Here is an 18171-nt window from a genome sequence, read left to right as displayed (position 1 = left end):
CCCCATTATGGATGCTAAGTCTAGAACAAAAATGTTTATCTTTTTAAATTTTGATGGTCTTTTTTCATTATTGGACCATTTGAGTCCGCCCACACAATTGTTATTTCTTTTCAGTTGATTGGAAAAATGCACCATAATAAGAATTATATAGAAACTCAATGACACTGTAAAATTATCACACATTTACCCATCACAATGTACAACTACTATTGTGCATTTGAAAAATAGTGCATGTGTGTGCAAGTTCCATGATTTTTAGAATTTATATGGATAGCACATAGTGTTCTCAGGCATTCTTGCACCCCCTGCAATAAGTCTGTGAAATTTTACTCCAATCTTGAGGCCAATTTATAATTTGTTAGCAATGATGATTAAGTACATATTAATATGGTACTTTAGTGTACCTATACTATAACTAGCTATCTGTACTGGCTATTCAAACTGCACACTTTTTTTTTTTTTTCAAATATATCTTTATTGATTTCAGAGAGAGGAAGGGAGAAGGAGAGAGAGAGAGATAGAAACATCAATAATGAGAGAATCATTGATCGGCTGCCTCCTGCACGCTCCCTACTGGGGACTGAGCCCTCAACTTGGACATGTACCCTATCCAAAAATTGAACCATGATCTCCTGGGTCCTAGGTTGATGCTCAACCGCTGAGCTATGCCTGGCAGGGCAACTGCTCACTTTTATTTCTTGCGGTGAGTATCACTTAAACAAACCAAAGACTCTTCTATCCTGTGCTTAGCAATTGCTTTTTATTTGTTTTGTGGCTTTAGGATGTCAGAACCTTAGTTGAAATGCAATTTAAGATACAACCTAATTCAACTTCTTCCTATACAAAGTCCAGAATTTGCAATGAAGCAGAAACTGCATGTCAACACAAATCTCCTTTGAGCTACATTATCTTAATGCCAATTTTGTGGCTTTTAATAGAAATTTCATATATATATATATACATTTTTTTTAACTTTTCCAATTACACATTTTTTCAATTGAAAACTTTTTCAATTACAGATTTTTGGAACCTTGAAAGATCCCTTGTAAGTTGGCAATGCACCTCGTTAGTGACCATTGTTTGGGGATGACTTGCTTGTATTTATAAAAGGTAACTGAGATGTTAATAATTCACTCAAAACTGCTTCAGAATTTCTCTCTGACCTTTTCTTTCTCACCACTCTAAGCCTGGGAATAGTCTCCTAGGCTCATTCTGGCAAAGGTTAAAGGTTTCTCCCAGGGGCAGATAAAAGCATACTACATCCAGTTGGAAAATAGGTTCTGCTTCATTTAATAAATGTATCAACACGAACACATACCATCCCATCTCAAAATGCCTGGAGATCTAGGCAGTCACTTAACTGAATTGTAGAGTCTTGATTTTTGTTATTATTTTGAAAAGCCACAAATAAGTGTGCTGTGCCTCTTTGGCCACACAGTTTACCTCTCTGCACAGCATGAGAGACTATATCCTCTGTGAGAGATTGTTACTGGGAAAATGAAAACTTTTATAATGGATATATTTCTGGAATCCCAAATTTTATGTGTTGCTCAGTAATCTGATCTCACAATAAACTCTCTCTCTCGCACACACGCTTGTGCATGCATACACACATACACTCAACTAATCTTACATTTTTGAAGGTCACTTACTTAAATTCTTGTGAAGAGTTAATAAAATAAATCCTGCCTAGTAAGACCCATAGGCAGCTATAGGGGGACAGACCAGTGTGCAAGTAGGTCAAGTAAGTAGACATTCTTAGAGAAACGGCGAGTGTGTGTGTAAAAAGTGATCATAAGGAGAACTGGTGCAAAAATCTGATATAATCAACAAGACAGAAATTGATTTTAAATTTTCGATAAATTGAATTATATTTCATGTAATTGTTCTTAGTATCTGAGAGGGTATTGCTGTGGTACTTGCTGATGTATACTGAAGGCTATTTGAAGGTAATATGTAATTGTTCCTATGGTGCTGATGGATTCGTTTGATAACCCTTGATATTCTGTTCATAGGCTTTTCAGTTGCATTTAAATACATTGTCTGATTTGCTTCATTGGAAATCCAGTGAAAGAAAGCTAAATGCTATCCTTCCCTTTTTATTAATAGAGACACTCATGTAACCTAAGTATCTGCCCTCCCCGCATTCCCTGTAAGTCACCTTCTTCTTATGTAGTTGGGAAAGGTGAGGGCTCCCACCTCTTTCCATTTCATTTCATCTACTCCATGTCTCATGACACCCTCGAGGCTCCCAGCCCCGCTGAGAACCACCACTCATTCTGCCGGACTGCTCCTGCAGGTCCTGAACTGAAATACGATTTTATATGATTTTACCTCTGGCAGAAGAGGAATTATGTGCACAGGCAAGTTCACACTTTCAATCCACTGAAATGAACTGAATGCATAATTGACTTCACTAAAGTGACGGAACTTATATGATGAACCCTGAGAGATTTGAGACCTGAAACCACAGCACTTTCCCCTTTCTGCCAGCCCTACCCTGCCTGCCATCCTTCTACCCACAACTTTGTCAGGCTATAGCTATGTCTGGAGCCTACTGCTTCTTGGTGAGATCCTTGAAAACATGTCCTAAAAATAAGCCAGCAAGTTAGACTAGGATAACAGCAAAAAAGAAAACCTGAGCAACTCGTTAAGAGTCTCTCATGCAATTAGACTGGTAGACGTTGCCAAGACCTAGCAATGATATTGAGTAATTCTCCAGTATTACCTCCCATATAGTCTATCAAATGTTCCTCACTAAAAATTGGTTTTATCTTATACACATGAAACATGATTTCTGCATAAATGAGTGAACAAAGAAGAGGTAACTTGTTGATGTGTCAATAAAATGCTTATAACATAAAAGTGTTTTATAAAGATTCAAACTCTAATCTCTTACTCAAAATTTAGTAGAAATGAATACTTTCATATATTTTTGTTAATGCGATTTCATTTACAGTAAGTAGTGGAAAAGATTGCATTCTACATCAGTTAGGTCATTGAAGCCAGTATTTTAAAGAAATGGTTTAATGGAAATTTATATACCAGCTATTATACAGAGCAACTTTAAGTTATTGATCTTAAAGCTCTACATTAAGTATCAGTATCTGATTTATAATATGACCAGGGAGCCTTCTTTAAGCACTTTTTAAAGTACTTATTATAGAAATTCTATATTAACTGTGTATAACATTATAGCCTTGTGTCTTCTGAAATATGTTGGTGGTTTGATTCCAAGAATCAACAACTGATACTTTTCAGCATCTTCACATATTTTTAATGCTTTATGTGAAGAAAAAAAAGGAAGGTATTATGCGTAATGTATGTTATAAAAAATAATACAGATTAAGGGTAAAAGTAATCTCCCCAAATCCCTCCCACCCCCTAGAAATAACCAATCAGTATAGGCCAGATATCTTTGAGACACATCTATCTATAATCTATCTATCTATCTATCTATCTATCTATCTATCTATCTATCTATCTATCTATCTATCATCTATCTATCATCTATCTATCTATCTATCTATCTATCTATCTATCTATCTATCTATCTATCATCTATCTATCTATCATCATCTATCATCTATCTGTCTACCATCTATCATCTATATCTATCTATCTGTAAATCAGAAAGATAGATAGATAGAAGACTAAAGGTGGGTATAATTTTATAACATTGGGTTGCACTACGAATATTATACATGAGGAAAATAATGAATTTAACTGTGTACCTTCTGGCCTTTGGTAGCATCCATGCCCTCTGCAGGCCACTAGTTTCAGACATTTGCCTTCAAAGTTTCTCTTAAAATTAAAAATTTGAGTTTCTTACTTTTAACACTAGACTTCTATAGTACAGATTTATCTGTTGGTTACCTGCTCTGAAACATGGTAATTGACTTAGACTATTATTTTTATTTATTTTTGTGGTTGATATTTACATTGCAATTTATAACCATAATAACTGAAATATACTGTTCCTCTGAACATACTTTCTGTGGAGTCAGCGCTCACCATCTAATGCTGACGACAGCCTCTCCTTTCCTGAGACCATGTCTGATTCACCTCTTGATTCATTTGGTTGTATAATTAGCTATTACATTTTTAAGAAAGCCTCATTTATAGTACATTCCCTCTGCATTTGTATATATTAGAAATATATTTGTTACCTTTATACTTAAATTACACCTTGGTAGGGTAAAATTCTTGAGTCACACTTCCTTCTCTCAGATTGGGTGGACATTATTTCCCCTGGATATAAGGAGGAAGTGTCAGACTCTCCCAAGATTTTTTCCTCCTTAGAGAACTTGATTTATCCTTCTAGATACTTATAGACTTCTTTAAAAAAAAAAAAAAAATCAGTGAGAAATCTCACTAGGAAATTTCTTAGTGCTCAAAATCCAATTATAAATTTTCTTGGGACATGGTGTACAGGTTCAGATCTTTATCTCAAAAGAATTGTTCTTAAATTTTTTAAAAAATGTATAAATATATATATTTAAGAAAAAATGATATAGTTTCTATATTTTCCTATAATTTATGTAATTGTCTATCTTAGACATGTATTTCATTGTTCTTTTCCGTTTCGTCTTGTGTATACCTCTCAAGGCTGTTTCTGTGTCCCGACTAGTAACTTTGTCATGTTTGTTCTCCTCTTGTTACTACTGAGTTTGTCTCCGTAAGTTTTTTCCTGACTCTTCTTTTTATTTTATTTTATCATGTCCTTTGGTTTCTCATATTAACAGGACTTTTTTATATCACAAAGAACTATTTTAACTCTTTGTTTCTGAGGGGTTTAATATACGCAGGTAATACTTTAAAATAGCTTTACCTTTAATTGCACTATATAGTTCTTGTGAAATGATTTATATAAGAAATTATTTATATATCTGGTATATATGAATACCTGGCAGAACAGTTGAAATTATAATATTCTTTTTTTATTATGGAACTGTCTTTGTGAGGTAACCAATTGATCCAGTGCTAAACAACTTTACCTAAGAACTTTGATCATGTTTTATGTATCTATATATTTCAAATGACTAGCACAGTGATGTTCATACAGTATATTCTTGATGTTTTTTAGTACTTAATGAAGTGAATTTGGAGTTCAAATGCTAATACTACATAAGGTAATGCAAGGCATTCATAAAAATTATCCATCATAAAATCACCTTAACCCCCCTGATAGAAAAGAAGGCAGTGCTTGGCGTAGGAATTGTGTAACTGCATGTTGCAGAAAGGTTAGGCTACAGATATGATGTCTTTTCCTCTGTGTTTTTGGTCTATGTCCTCTGTTTATGGCTGCTCATTTCTGGGCATATTTGAGAAAAATGGACTTACAGGGTTTATAGCTACCTACTGTGCCATCTACTTTCAGTAACAGTTGGTTTCCTAAATGAATTGGCAACTAGGCTTATCTCAGTAGTGTTTTGTTTTATTTTCTATGGTGTTAGAAATGGTTTGCTTCTGAGAGAAAAAAAAATTTTTGTGCCTGAAGTGGCTTTTGACAACTCTTAGGTACCATTACTCCTATAAAGGACAAGATGCAGTCTGTTTAATTTAATAGTGCTAGATTGTCACATTTTTAAGACAGCTATTTTATGGCTTTCCTGAATAACTGAGACCAATGCTTCTCCCTGGAATTTAATAACTCATGTCTCTAAATTCCTGGGTAAAAATAGTCTTCCTCTTTGAATAAAAGTTGCCATGGCAATGGGCAGTTGGTCTATGGAAGTCGAACAGCAAGCTGTAGTCTTTAGCTTTTCAGTGTTTTCAAAGATGTGATATGTGTGATATTGTTTGGGGCAACTCAGATTTAAGTAAAAATAAAGATGTATTTTGCCCAGCTGGCGTGGCTCAGCGGTTGAGTCTTGGCCAATGATCCAGGAGATCATGGTTCAGTTCCTGCTCAGGGCACATGCCCGGGCTGTGGACTCGATCCTCAGTCGGGGGCTTGCAGGAGGCAGCCGATCAATGACTCTCTCATCATTGATGTTTCTCTCTCTCTCCCTCCCTCTCCCTTTCTTTCTCTGAAATCAATAAAGATATATTTAAAAAAATAAATAAAGGTGTATTTTCACATATCCATATCAGTGATTGTAATTAGGCAATGTGTATATTTTTGCAGATAATCCATTATTTAAGCATAATAATATTCTTTATGTTAACTTCAAGACTATGTCTTTGTTAATTACAGAGATTTAGGGGTGAAAGGAAATATCAAAGTCATTTAAAATATGTTGATTGATGTTGATTGCAATGATTATACTGAAGTCTATAGTGAAAGTCTGCAATTTTGAAGAGAGTATCTGTTTGGTAATTATATGGGGATTTGGCAGCACCATAGAATCTGTTGCATAATTCACCTGAAGATTACATCTTTGACCTTAATATTGCTGAACTCTATAATAATTCTAGCAATAGGGAAAAATTAAAATTCTTATTTAAACTCATTGACAATTTTCTTCAAAACCAATGAATCTTCAAAATTAAATGAATCATTGTCGTTTATTATTCAGACTTGATGATTTCTGCCAGGTTAGATTTAAGTTTTCATTTCTGCTCTGATTAGCTGGAATACCCAGAATTGAATGTTATCGAAATCTATAAATCTCTGGATTAGTTTGCCTGATTCAGTGTTGCTTAAATTGAGTCTCCTTTGGTTGCAAGTTAGAGAAACTTGTTTGTCAGTTATGATTCTTTTGGTTGATAATTACCCAACTAAACATGTTTTAACAATAAAATAAGTTTAATGGTTTATCTAGGTGAACACACCCAAGTGTAGGTCACATTTATATGTGCTTGATCAGGGATCTGGCATTTTCTTTGCAGTGATTGTTGTTGTTATCTATGTTTGCTGGGTCTTCAGGCAGGGTTTCCTCATGGCCGCAGAAGTGGGCGGTAGTTCCAAGTCTCACACCTATACATTTCAACAATCAGAATAAGGAAAATTATCTCCTTTAAACTCCTAGATGTCTCACTAATTGGTCTCTCTTACCCTGGTTGTGTGCTCATGATACCCACCAGCCCTTGTGGCCGTTGGAGTGACATGTGCAGAATGGCATGTGCCCAATGGCAAGGAGGGATCCCACCTCAGAAGTTTCCAGTGGCGACAACAGGGAGGACTTGAACACCTGTTGGCTACGCACTCAAAATGCTTGTTACCCCCCCAAAACCCACACAATCAATGTCTTAATCTTCTGGAAGAGACTGCTGGAATCCCTAAGATATCGAATCTCTCCTGGGCTGTATAGAATCTTATTTCTGCTTCTTTCTTTGTATCTCCTTTTTTCTCCTTTCTCTGTGTAAATTTTTTATCTTTCATTACACACAATTTATATGTTATCAAAGTTTAATTGGAGCTTTACTTGGGAACTTTTTTTTTAATCTTAATGTTAACATGTAAACACTGTTCTCAATATTTACATTTAGGGTCATATTTTCTCCTTTAGTCATGCAGCAAAATCTATTTAGAATATTCCTTTCCTTTATGTAGTGACTTTTCTACGTATATCTAGCCTGATGGCTTGTGAAGAGGTACCTGGGATTCTTGTTTTGACAGAATTTCAAGAATAATTGTACTTTATTAAATTAGCACAACTAATAAATGCATTAGACAAAATTCACATCTCAAACATTATTATTCAAATCATGGACCCTCTATTCAGTAATCATTGTTCTTACGTATACCTCAATGTTTTAAAATATATTCTATCTAGCGGACTCTTCAAATTGATATGCACAATTACATCTCATGGTCAAAAAACGTATTTGCAATTTGAATTAGTCAAGAATCATTTGATTCTCTGTGTGTTCCCCTGCAAAATTGCCTTTTAAAACATTTAAACCTCTTAGTTGAGTGAGAGACATGAAAAATAAGGTTCCGTGACAGACGCCATGGTGATATCAGTAACAAGAATCAAATAAAAGTAGAATTTAGTAATCCAAATTATAGAGAAAAAAAGTGTATTATCTCCATTTCTAAGATCTTTAACTGAAAGCAGGTGCTATTGTAACCCTAGCTTTAAAGAAGAGAAGTTTGAATGTGTTGTAGCTCAGTAGTAATTATAGTTCAGGTTTTCAGTAAATGGTGCCAAAAGTGACATTTTCTTTGGTCAGCAATTAGAGAGATCCTTAAAATTACTGTAGTAGAAAGACTATTGTACACAGTGTACCTTTTCTTCTAAGTTTTGTTTATTTAGCAATTTCTTTTTAAGAGGCTTATTAATTTTACATTCTTTTAAATCTAATTCACATCCATTAGAGATTATTTAACTCCTTGGGCTCTTTTGAAGAATACTAACATTTCTAACTTCATAGTAACATTTTGTGTTTTTATTTTAAGAATTTTAGGGACAATGTCTGTTCTTTTGTTTTGAGGACTTTTTTTTTCTTTTTAATGGATCTCTTTCTATAACTCTATAAATTATATGAGTTGGATATATAGTGACTTAAATTCTTCTTTTCTCCCCAGCTCTATTGAGATGTAATTGACGTGTAATGTTGTGTAAGTTTAGCATATACAATATGTTGATTTGGTACATTAATACATTGCAAAATGATTACCACCATAGCATTAGCTAACACTGACATCCTATCACATAATTACCAGTTCTTTGTTCTGGGGAGAACATTTAAAATCTACTCTTTTAGCAACTTTCAAGTATATAATATAGCATTAACTATAGTCACCATGCTGTACAGGAGATCCCCATAACTTACTCATTTTATAACTGGAAGTTTGTACCCTTTGACCAACATCTCCCCATTTCCCCAAAACCCCAGCCTCTGGTAAACCACTGTTCTACCCTGTGTCTAGGGGTTCAGCTTTTTTAGATTGCACGTGTAAGACATGCAGTGCTGGTCGCTCTCTGGTTATCTCACTTAGCATAATGCGCTCCAGGTCCATCTCTGCTCTGTTCTTGATGTGATTTTTCTCTGTTATTACAGGAGGACACAGATCACAATTACTATATCTCTCGGATATATGGTCCGTCTGATTCTGCCAGCCGGGATTTATGGGTGAACATAGACCAAATGGAAAAGGACCAAGTGAAGATCCATGGAATACTTTCCAACACGCATCGGCAAGCTGCAGTAAGTGCTTTGACATTTGGAATTTCGTTTTTCCTGCTGTGAAGAAAAAATTGTTTTAATTGGCATGTCAACATTTTTTGTTGTGATCACTTTTCAAGTATATTTAGTTCTCAAGCTGCAATTTAGATTAATAATTGCATATATTATGGAAAATGAAAAATAATTATTTTTGAGAAGCCACCATTAATTAAACTATTAATTACTTAAATAAATTAACAGTTTCCCTAATGAGAGGATGAGTTGCGTATTCAAAGTTGAGATAGATCTTGGGTGATTTTCAGTTTTCTTGTAATCCATGAGTTTAGAAAACATTTTTTTTAAATTACATTAACTTGGTATCTTCCATTTTGCATGGGTTTCTTGCTCTTCGTCTGGGAAAGATTTAACCAGAAACATTTACCATTCGGATAACACATATAGACGAAGTTATGGATCTAAGTGAAGAAGTTTGATATAAAGGAAAAAAATTAAACCTAGAAGGGTCGAAACGTATTTTAAGCCTGAGTTCATTATTTACCCACTATGGTTTCTTAAAAAAATAACATAACTATTCTGAGGCACAGTTTCCACATCTGTATGGTAGGGATGGCAGGTGAAATTATATAGGCCTCACCTTACATGGCCAGTGATACCTTGTTCTACCCATTAGACTGAATGCTTGCACAGATTAGCTTTTTGGTCTTCACAACAGTCCTATGATTTCAATATTATTACTCTCCAGGTATTGCAGATGAGAGAACGGAGTCTTGGAAAAATAAGTAACCTACCTAAGAGTTTCTCACTAGTAAGTGATGAAATTAGGATGCTACCCTAGGCAGTCAAGCACACACTCAAAGTGTGTGTGTAAAATTCTTCACACTTAGTTCTCAGCACTTTTTGATAATCACTTCCTGATAAGTGCCTGATTTAACATTTTAGAATTTATTTAGTTTTGCTATCATAGACAACAGCGGCGATCTTACCATTGATGAGGTGATGTCTTTTTCAGTTTAGTATGATTTACAGTGAAATCAAAACAACTTCAACTTTTCAAGTACTCTGCCATTATTGATATAAACACTCAATGACTTAAGTGACAGAGAGGCATGGGTTTGATAAATGTAAAATATCAAAACTTTTGGCCACAGCCTTTATTGTATATATGTAGACTTTCCTATTTCAGGAGGTCAACTTCTAACAGTTAAAATGGAAATTAATTATAATCCACTATGATGATTTATTCAATTTTCAATGTAGAGCACATGTTTTCTGAGGCAGAGAAGTAAATAAAGTAGCAGCTCAGTTGGTTAGAGCATCATCCGTACATCTAAAGGTTGTGGGTTCTATCCCCAGTCCAGGCATGTTTCTCTCTCCCTCTTTCCCTTTCCTCTCTTTCTAAAATCAATAAAAAAACATATCCTTGGGTAAGGATCAAAAACAAAAACAAAAAAACAAAAACCACAAAGTAGCTGTTACAGGGTGAAAGATGTTACTGGTGAGATGACGAGGCCTCGTTTCTTGTCTTCTTAAGGGAAAGATTTCAACCAAGAGAAGAAGTGTAGACAAGAAAGCAAGAATTTATTGACCAGGGCAAAAATGTACTTAGAACAATGAAACAAGGAAGGGCATAGAAGAAGCAGTAGGAGAGCCCAGGCTGGGCTGCTTAGAGGGGAGGGGACATGTGCCTATGAGGGAAGGAGGGGGCAGCGAATGGCACAGGCCTGCTCCCTGGAGGGAGAGCGCCCTGGGACCTTCATTTTCAGGGATTTTAAAAGCTGGGTGCCTAGGGGAGGCCTTAGTGGCGGATCAATAGAATATTTATCAGCTTTATGCTCATGTACCAAAATGAGATTTATTCTCTTCATTTGTCTGTCCTTGGGTGTGGTTGGCAAATGGCATTCATTGGATTTCTGTTATCTGTCTCCCCCAGTCCGGTGATTTAAGCTGCTTACCCTCTGGCTGGGGAGAAGTGCAAACCATTTACTCTTAAGTGTCCTTGGTTTAGGGGACAGGATTTGCTAGGTGGTTGTGAACTGCCTTAGTTTCCTTATTCCCTATTCCACTTGCCCTGGGATTTTCCTAGCTTCTACTATTTTGTAACAATTGGATTCACGTTTCACATGCCAGAACACACTGATTTCTCTTTCCATTTATAATGTAATACGTATTCGTTAGTGTTTGCATGACACATGTATACTGTAATTCAATTACATGTTCTTTCAAACCCCTTCATTGTCCTTTTTGGTTTAAATAACATTTTTAAAAAATCATCATTGGAAAAAGAAAGCAGATGTTAAAACCTACCTTTACTTTGACAATTTAAAGGAAGGATTTTATATTCCTAGATAAAGAAAGTTGAAAAACTTGCATTAAGTCCCTACTATATGGCAAGCAATGAGCCAGGCGCTTTATATTCAGTTACTGGTACTTACTTGTTTGGGTGGTTGTTGGTTTTTTTCCTTTATTGAAAGTCTCACCGTTGTCAGGTTGCAGATCTAGAAGTTTCTGACTACAAACCTAGGAACCAGTTCATACGTGTTCCTGTCCCTCTGTGTGGACCTTTAAATTTCATAATTTTGAGATTTTCTTCTATACTTCTATATCATATATTTTCATTCATTGCTGGGCACAAAATGTGATTCAGTAGCCTGTCAAATTAGAATTATTTTGCATTCTGAAACTACAGTTTATGAGATTTTACTTCACAACTTGATACCACTCTCTGGTGGAAGGAGTCCGGGGTTAGAGAAGTTACAAAACATTGGCTCCAAAACTTTTTTCTTCAGATTCTGGCCTCTCTTCATTTCACTTTTATAACCTGTCTTCCTTGACTACCCTTCAGTTTTAATTTGAGACTATAAATGAAATAGATATGAAAATATCATATAAAAATGAGATTGTAAAGGCATTGTTATTTGAGAGTCCTAAATCTTTGTAACAAAAACATAATTACACCAAAATAAAAGTTAATTTCTAAATACTCTCTAAGAGTCTAGGTAGATAGACATTAATATTTATGTTATATATCCATACACTTTTTTTTTGGCCAAGAAATTGTCAGTGTGCTCTTTGCCAGACATAAGCACACCCTGAGCTTAAAAAATTTTATCTTTCTCTGTGTTGGTAAAAAGATTGATTCTTTATATAAGAAGCCCCAACAAAATGAAATGCAGGTCTTAAATACCTGTCTTAATGCAAGCAAGGTTTTGGATGAAACTTATAGTTTTTGATATGATGGTTGTCTTAAATTTTCATAATAGGACTATTTTTGGCATAGATCCTCAGACTACTTGAATATAAGCAGAAAGCTTAATTGAAAAAATTAAGTTTGCTGCAGTTTATTTTCTTTATTCAGGAAAATAGCATCATTTCAACTAGCATTGCTATCAGTCTTACATTTGCATAATGTTGATGTTGGGAGAGCTAAATTTGGATGCCAGTGGTGATTTTAGTCTGTTGTTTGCTCATATTGCACAATTTCATTTTTTTCTGTGCATTAGAAAATCTGCCGATAAGTGCTTATTTCTTTAAATGATTAACTCGAAAGGCAATTTAATTTGTTGTCTCCATTAGGCTATTATCTAGACCACACATTTCTGTCAGTGTTCAGTTCACAGTGTCTAACAAGTTGCTTTTTTATTTTTGTTTTGGTTGGATGAATAAAATTGCTGCTTTTTTCTCTTTTGAATTGTTTCGTTTCAAGTAAGACATCCACAGTTCATCAACTTGGCCTTACTTGCCTTCGTTCAAGGGATTTTCCTCTAGTTTAATAACAAATTGAGATGAATTGTGTCTGTACATGTCTTTCTAGCTTGATTTTGGTTTAATTAATTCATTTTACTCTTACTCTTGGAGTTAAGTGACCTACCAATTTTGAGAATAATTTTCTCTCTACTGAAGAAAGTATTACTTGAGGGCCTTTGTTCCATTCAACAAACTAACATGAGATCAGAGAAACTGACTTCCGTTGTCTGTGTGCCAGGGAAATGAGCTGATGCACCTGCCTCAAAGCCAGGAAATACATGGAAAGAGCTATTCTTTTTTCCACTGATGGCATTAACAACACAGATTAAACACTTGTTAGGCTTAGGCCCATGTAATTGCTGAGTTCAGTAAACTCCTTTTGCTTATTTAATTATATAAATAGATATATATTACTAATCATTTAAGCTACCCTTGATACCCTTTCTGAATCTAAGGACCAGATTTTAGACATTGCAGGCCCTTTGGAGATTCTTGAAGATAATATATCAGCCTTATGAAGCCCACAGTGATCAATTCTTATGCATATAACAAGCCTTAGTTTTCCAAAGCAAGAACATACTTTCCTCTTTTTTTAAAAAAAATTTTATATGTTTTATTGATTTTAGAGAGAGAAAGGGAGAGGGAGAGAGAGATAGAAACATCAATGATGAGAGAGTCATTGATGGGCTGCCTCCTGCACGCCCCCGACTGGGGATCGAGCCCGATACCGGAGCATGTGCCTGACCTGGAATCGAATCGCGATCTGGATCATAGGTCAAGGCTTAACCACTGAGCCACGCTAGCCAGGGACTTTCCCCTTTTTTAAAAATCATACTTGAATTCATCATATTTCAGTTCAGTTTCATCTTAATTCTCATATTGTGTGTTTAGTGGGAGATGGGCATCACTTTATGTAAAATTCGCGTAGATAAATTAGGAGGTAATTTTATACATTCTCTGTCGCCAGTGAGGGCTATAAAATAATTCTAGATAGGTAACTACCTACTCAGCTTTTTAAAGTCACATGTGAGGTGAGTACTTGAGGTTTCTGTGAAACCTTCTTAGAAGATTTCACATTAGCCTTTCATTATCATAAAGCTGCTAAAATGGGACCCCACAGCCATGTCTCAGCTGGAATAAATCAGTCCATTTATTCCTGTCTTTCATCCAAGATTCTCTTCTCCAGCCAGTTTTTATTCTTTTCTGAGATCTCTCCATGAACCCATGAAGACTCACCAGTGGTTAATTTTAGATAACATACAAGTACAAAACATTGTCATCCTGAAGCCATTCAGTGATTCAGCTTACACATGACTCTTGTAAAAGAAAACTTCGCAAAATGTAAGTGAAACATAATATTCCTTAAGAGTGACTACAACTAAAAGCAAATAGGTTTAATTCTTGTGAAATATCTTAAATTATAGAAGATAAAAGACAAGACATTTTGGGATGAAGATTTCCTTGACAAGTTAGTATTTTCATATCTTTTAAAAAATATTTTAATAGCTGTTTTCAATATCTTTTATTTTTGATTCTTTCTTCTTACCAAATTATAACCTATATCTTAACTTGTAGATGATTACTCTAGCACAGCGATTTTCAGCCTTTTTTATCTCATGGCACACAAGAACTAATTACCAAAATTCTACAGCACATCAAAATATATGTTATATTTTTTGCCGATCTGGCAAAAAAAATAGGTATAATTTTGATTCATTCCCACTGGATGGCTTTTGTGTTGGCTGTTGTCATTTTTTTTATTTTACAATGTAAGGGAAAAGAAGTCAGGGCCTCTGACTAAATAGTCAGATATTGCATGTTTTAAAAATTCTGGTGGCACGCCAGTGTGCTTCTTTTGGTACACCTGTTGAAAATTGCTGTCCTAGGGAAATAGTCAACATGTCACATGTTTTGTTTATAAATTGGCTTCCCACCAGAACTTCTGTTGTGCCTGAGTCCAGTCCCAGAAAGTGGGTGTCTCTTAGCTTCACTAAGTTGCTATTAAAATGCCATCAGGACTGGAAGTGAAACTCCTTTAAGCTACTCTCAATTAAGATATATCACTAGGAATTTTTTATCATGCAGCAGCTATCTGAGCAGAAATACCAACTAAGATTCACTCTTGATAAATAGAGCAAGGTTAGCACCTAAGTCCTGCTCCAAGAAAGGTTAACCTGTAGATATGCTAGGGTGTCAGAAGGGAGCAGCTCTCAGGAACTGTGTTGAGAGGCATCAATTTCCTTAGCTTTTGGAAAATCCAGGAGTTGGCAAATATGACCAAATGTTAAATATTGGTGATCTGCATAAAATATATAGAGGACTCTCTATTATTTTTGTAACTCTTTTAAATTTAAAAATATTTCCAAGTACAAAATTAAGAAAAAGACAAGTTAGTAAAAGAGTATGAAGGATTAACATTGAACTTGGCCCGATTTCCATTTCAATCTGTAATCAAATTTTGAATTATTTGTCACTCTTCTCATGCACTTTGCCTTTATTGAATTTCAAGTCATGCAGATCTGTTGGGCAGCTTGGTAATAGTGTTTCAACAGGTGGACTTAGAAACAGGCTGCCTGGATTTGAGTCCCACCCCCCACGCCCTACTTTGCCAGCCATTGGCTGGGTGACTTTGAACATGTTATTTACTCTGTTAATCACTTTCCTCGTCTGTAAAATGGGAATGATCACAGTATCAACCTTTTAAGGTTGACATTAGCATTAAACGATTTAACATTTGTACAGTGCTTGATTCAGTGGCTGGCACAATGTTGTAGATGTCCGTTCCATTGATACTAACAATCATCATGCAAATATTTAACTTTAAAACAGTCACTTTTCACTGATAGGAAAGAAGGGAGGACAGATTCTAATCAACTAAGGCAAAGGAGGGACTTTTCCAACTGTGAAGGATAAACTAATGGTAGTATTTTTCCTGCCTACCCTGTTTGAGGATCACTAGTCAAGGAAGTAACAGGAGTGTCTTTGCCCTCAGGTGTGCTAGGGCTGCAACGAGCTTTAGCAAATTATTGCTCTAAAGATGCTTGGCAAGCAAGTACTGCTATGCTTCAGTTCCTGAAATGGAAAATTTCAGGACATGTAAGTGCTACCAGGCAGTGAGGTGATGTTATCCAGAATCAAATGTATTTATCCTTTTAATCTATTTCACGCTTGTCAAAGTCCTTATAGCAGTTGTTTTAGAGTTCCAAAGACCACATATGTGACATCAAGTTTTGCCATTCAAAGTGGGGTCTGTGGAAAGGATCAGCAGCCTTGGAGAGAGCATATTAGAAACAAAGAATTTCAGCGCCTTTGCACCAGACCTCCAAACTCGGAATCTATATTTTAACCAGGACTCTAATTGTTTCCTGTGCACACTCTGGCTTGAGAAGCCTGCCGGTATCCACTGCCTTGATTCTAGAGCAGGATGGAAAACCCAGAAGTGGCTTCTTCTAGTTCTCTCCCTCCCCCACCTACCCTCCAGGGGCGGCTTTATAAAATCCTGTTGCACTTTCCCTGTGCCCTTGAACTGACTGTTCCTCTGCACCCTGGCTGAATGGAAAGTAGTTCTGTAACTAATCTGAATATATCTCAGAATGTGCAAGTACAGGCACTCGACTAAGCCAGGTGTTTGCTGGGAACCATGCAATGTGAGAGGCCAGCACACATGGTGCTAGTTCACTTACTCTGTTACACATGAGCAAACATCAGGTAACTGCAAAATGTTTACACGTTGCTTTCTAATTTATGAATAGTCCCATGCAGAGTGTCACTCAATATGCAGGGTTAATGAAGTTCTCAGTTCTGTTATGAAAAAAGCGCTGAAGCAGTTAGAATTCCTAACTCAGAAAATCAATTCAATTGATGGGCTTTATTTCTAAAAGACTGAGTAGCCAGTCCCTAGTCCATGTATTTGCATATTGATTAACCAATTTTCATGAACATTTTGATCTTTTAATTAGCTTTCCAGTGTTTTCAGTCACTGGATCAGTGACCCATGTCCCTGTTCTCTCCTCCCAGGGTGTGAGAGTTGGTTAAAGTCCCATCTTATAAAAATCCTAGATGATGAAAGCATTGTGAATTATTCTGCCCACTGCAGCTATTTTTTTTTTTTCTGAAATACACTTAGCTCATTTTTGTACTAGAAGCAGGATCTTATTTTAGGGTCTATCAAAAGACGTTTACATTGCTGGTTCACATGTATATGCCTCTCCATGGTCCATTTTCTCTCTTTAATAGCTGCTTGTTGTGGAAAATTGTCAATTAAATGTTTATCTATATCTATACCTAAAAACATACATGCGTATATACTTATATTTATATTCCTCTGCTGTCTTTCAGTTTATAATACTTTTAGAAATGAATTGGTTTCAGTTAAATAGGCGAATAACCCAGTGAAGTGCAATTACCATTGAGAATTGTAAAAAAGAAAAGAAATGTTCTGGAAGTTTAGAACATAGGCCCCTGGATCTATCCTTGGAAGGTAAGAAATGGAAGCATCTGAACCGCAGTGTGAAAAATGAAAGTGGTTTAGGCTGTGCCCATCACCTGGTAGGAAGGGACCTGCTGTGTTGCCACCAGGCCTCCATGGGGTGTAGCTCACTGTGGCTCCACCCAGCATAGTGCTCTGTTAGTCCAGTCCCTGTCATTCCGTGCATTTCATCTGAGAAGACTGTTCTGTACCTTTTTCAGATTTTGTCTTTTTTTATTTTGGCCTCATGCATTGCTATTACATTTTAAAGAAAATTGTTACTTCTAGTGAGAACAAAAACATGAATGACTGACAATATTAAGGGTTCCAGGTAGAAAACACAGTTGTGGAAAGTCCGAGGACGTGTAGGAGAAGAATTACCTAGTATAGAGGAAGGGAGATAGAATGATGCAGTGGTTAAGACAGCTTTTTGGACTCAAACCTATGTGGATCGAAATCCTGGATCCACTACTCATTGTGGTGTGAATTTACTACTTGCCCCTTTTTTAAGTTTTTAAAAAATAATTTCAGGCTTATAAAAAAACTTGCGAGGATTACAAGAGTTCCCATGTAGCTTTTACCCAGCTTTCCCAAATGTTAACGCCTTACATACTCATGGCACAATGATCAATACCAAGAAGTTAACATTGTTACTATATTCTTAACTAATCTCTAGACCTTATTCATATTTTGTTAATTGTCCTTTTTTTTTCTGATCCAGAATCCAGCCTAGGACCCACACTGCCTTTATTTGCCTAATCTCCTAGTCTCCTCCAATCTATGACAGTGCCTCGGTCTCTCTTTGTCTTTTATTAACTAGACATTTTTGAAGAGCATCGGCCAGTTATTTTCATACGGTTCCCAGATTTGGGGTGTGTGTC

General features: G+C 35.8%; 1 protein-coding gene across 1 annotated transcript in view; it reads left to right on the top strand.

Annotated features, from left to right (window-relative positions):
* Positions 1-18171, top strand: part of PLXDC2 (plexin domain containing 2) — a 396924-nt gene that overhangs the window by 186151 nt on the left and 192602 nt on the right. The window contains exon 3 of the mRNA XM_081132248.1: positions 8953-9099. Coding sequence (XP_080988374.1) covers positions 8953-9099 — 147 coding nt within the window. The remainder of the gene's footprint in view (positions 1-8952; positions 9100-18171) is intronic.

Source organism: Miniopterus schreibersii (genome assembly GCF_964146895.1).
Source record: "Miniopterus schreibersii genome assembly, chromosome: 1".
NCBI lineage: Eukaryota > Metazoa > Chordata > Mammalia > Chiroptera > Miniopteridae > Miniopterus > Miniopterus schreibersii.
Note: the sequence above shows the minus strand (reverse complement) of the source record. Positions and strands in the feature narration are given on the sequence as shown.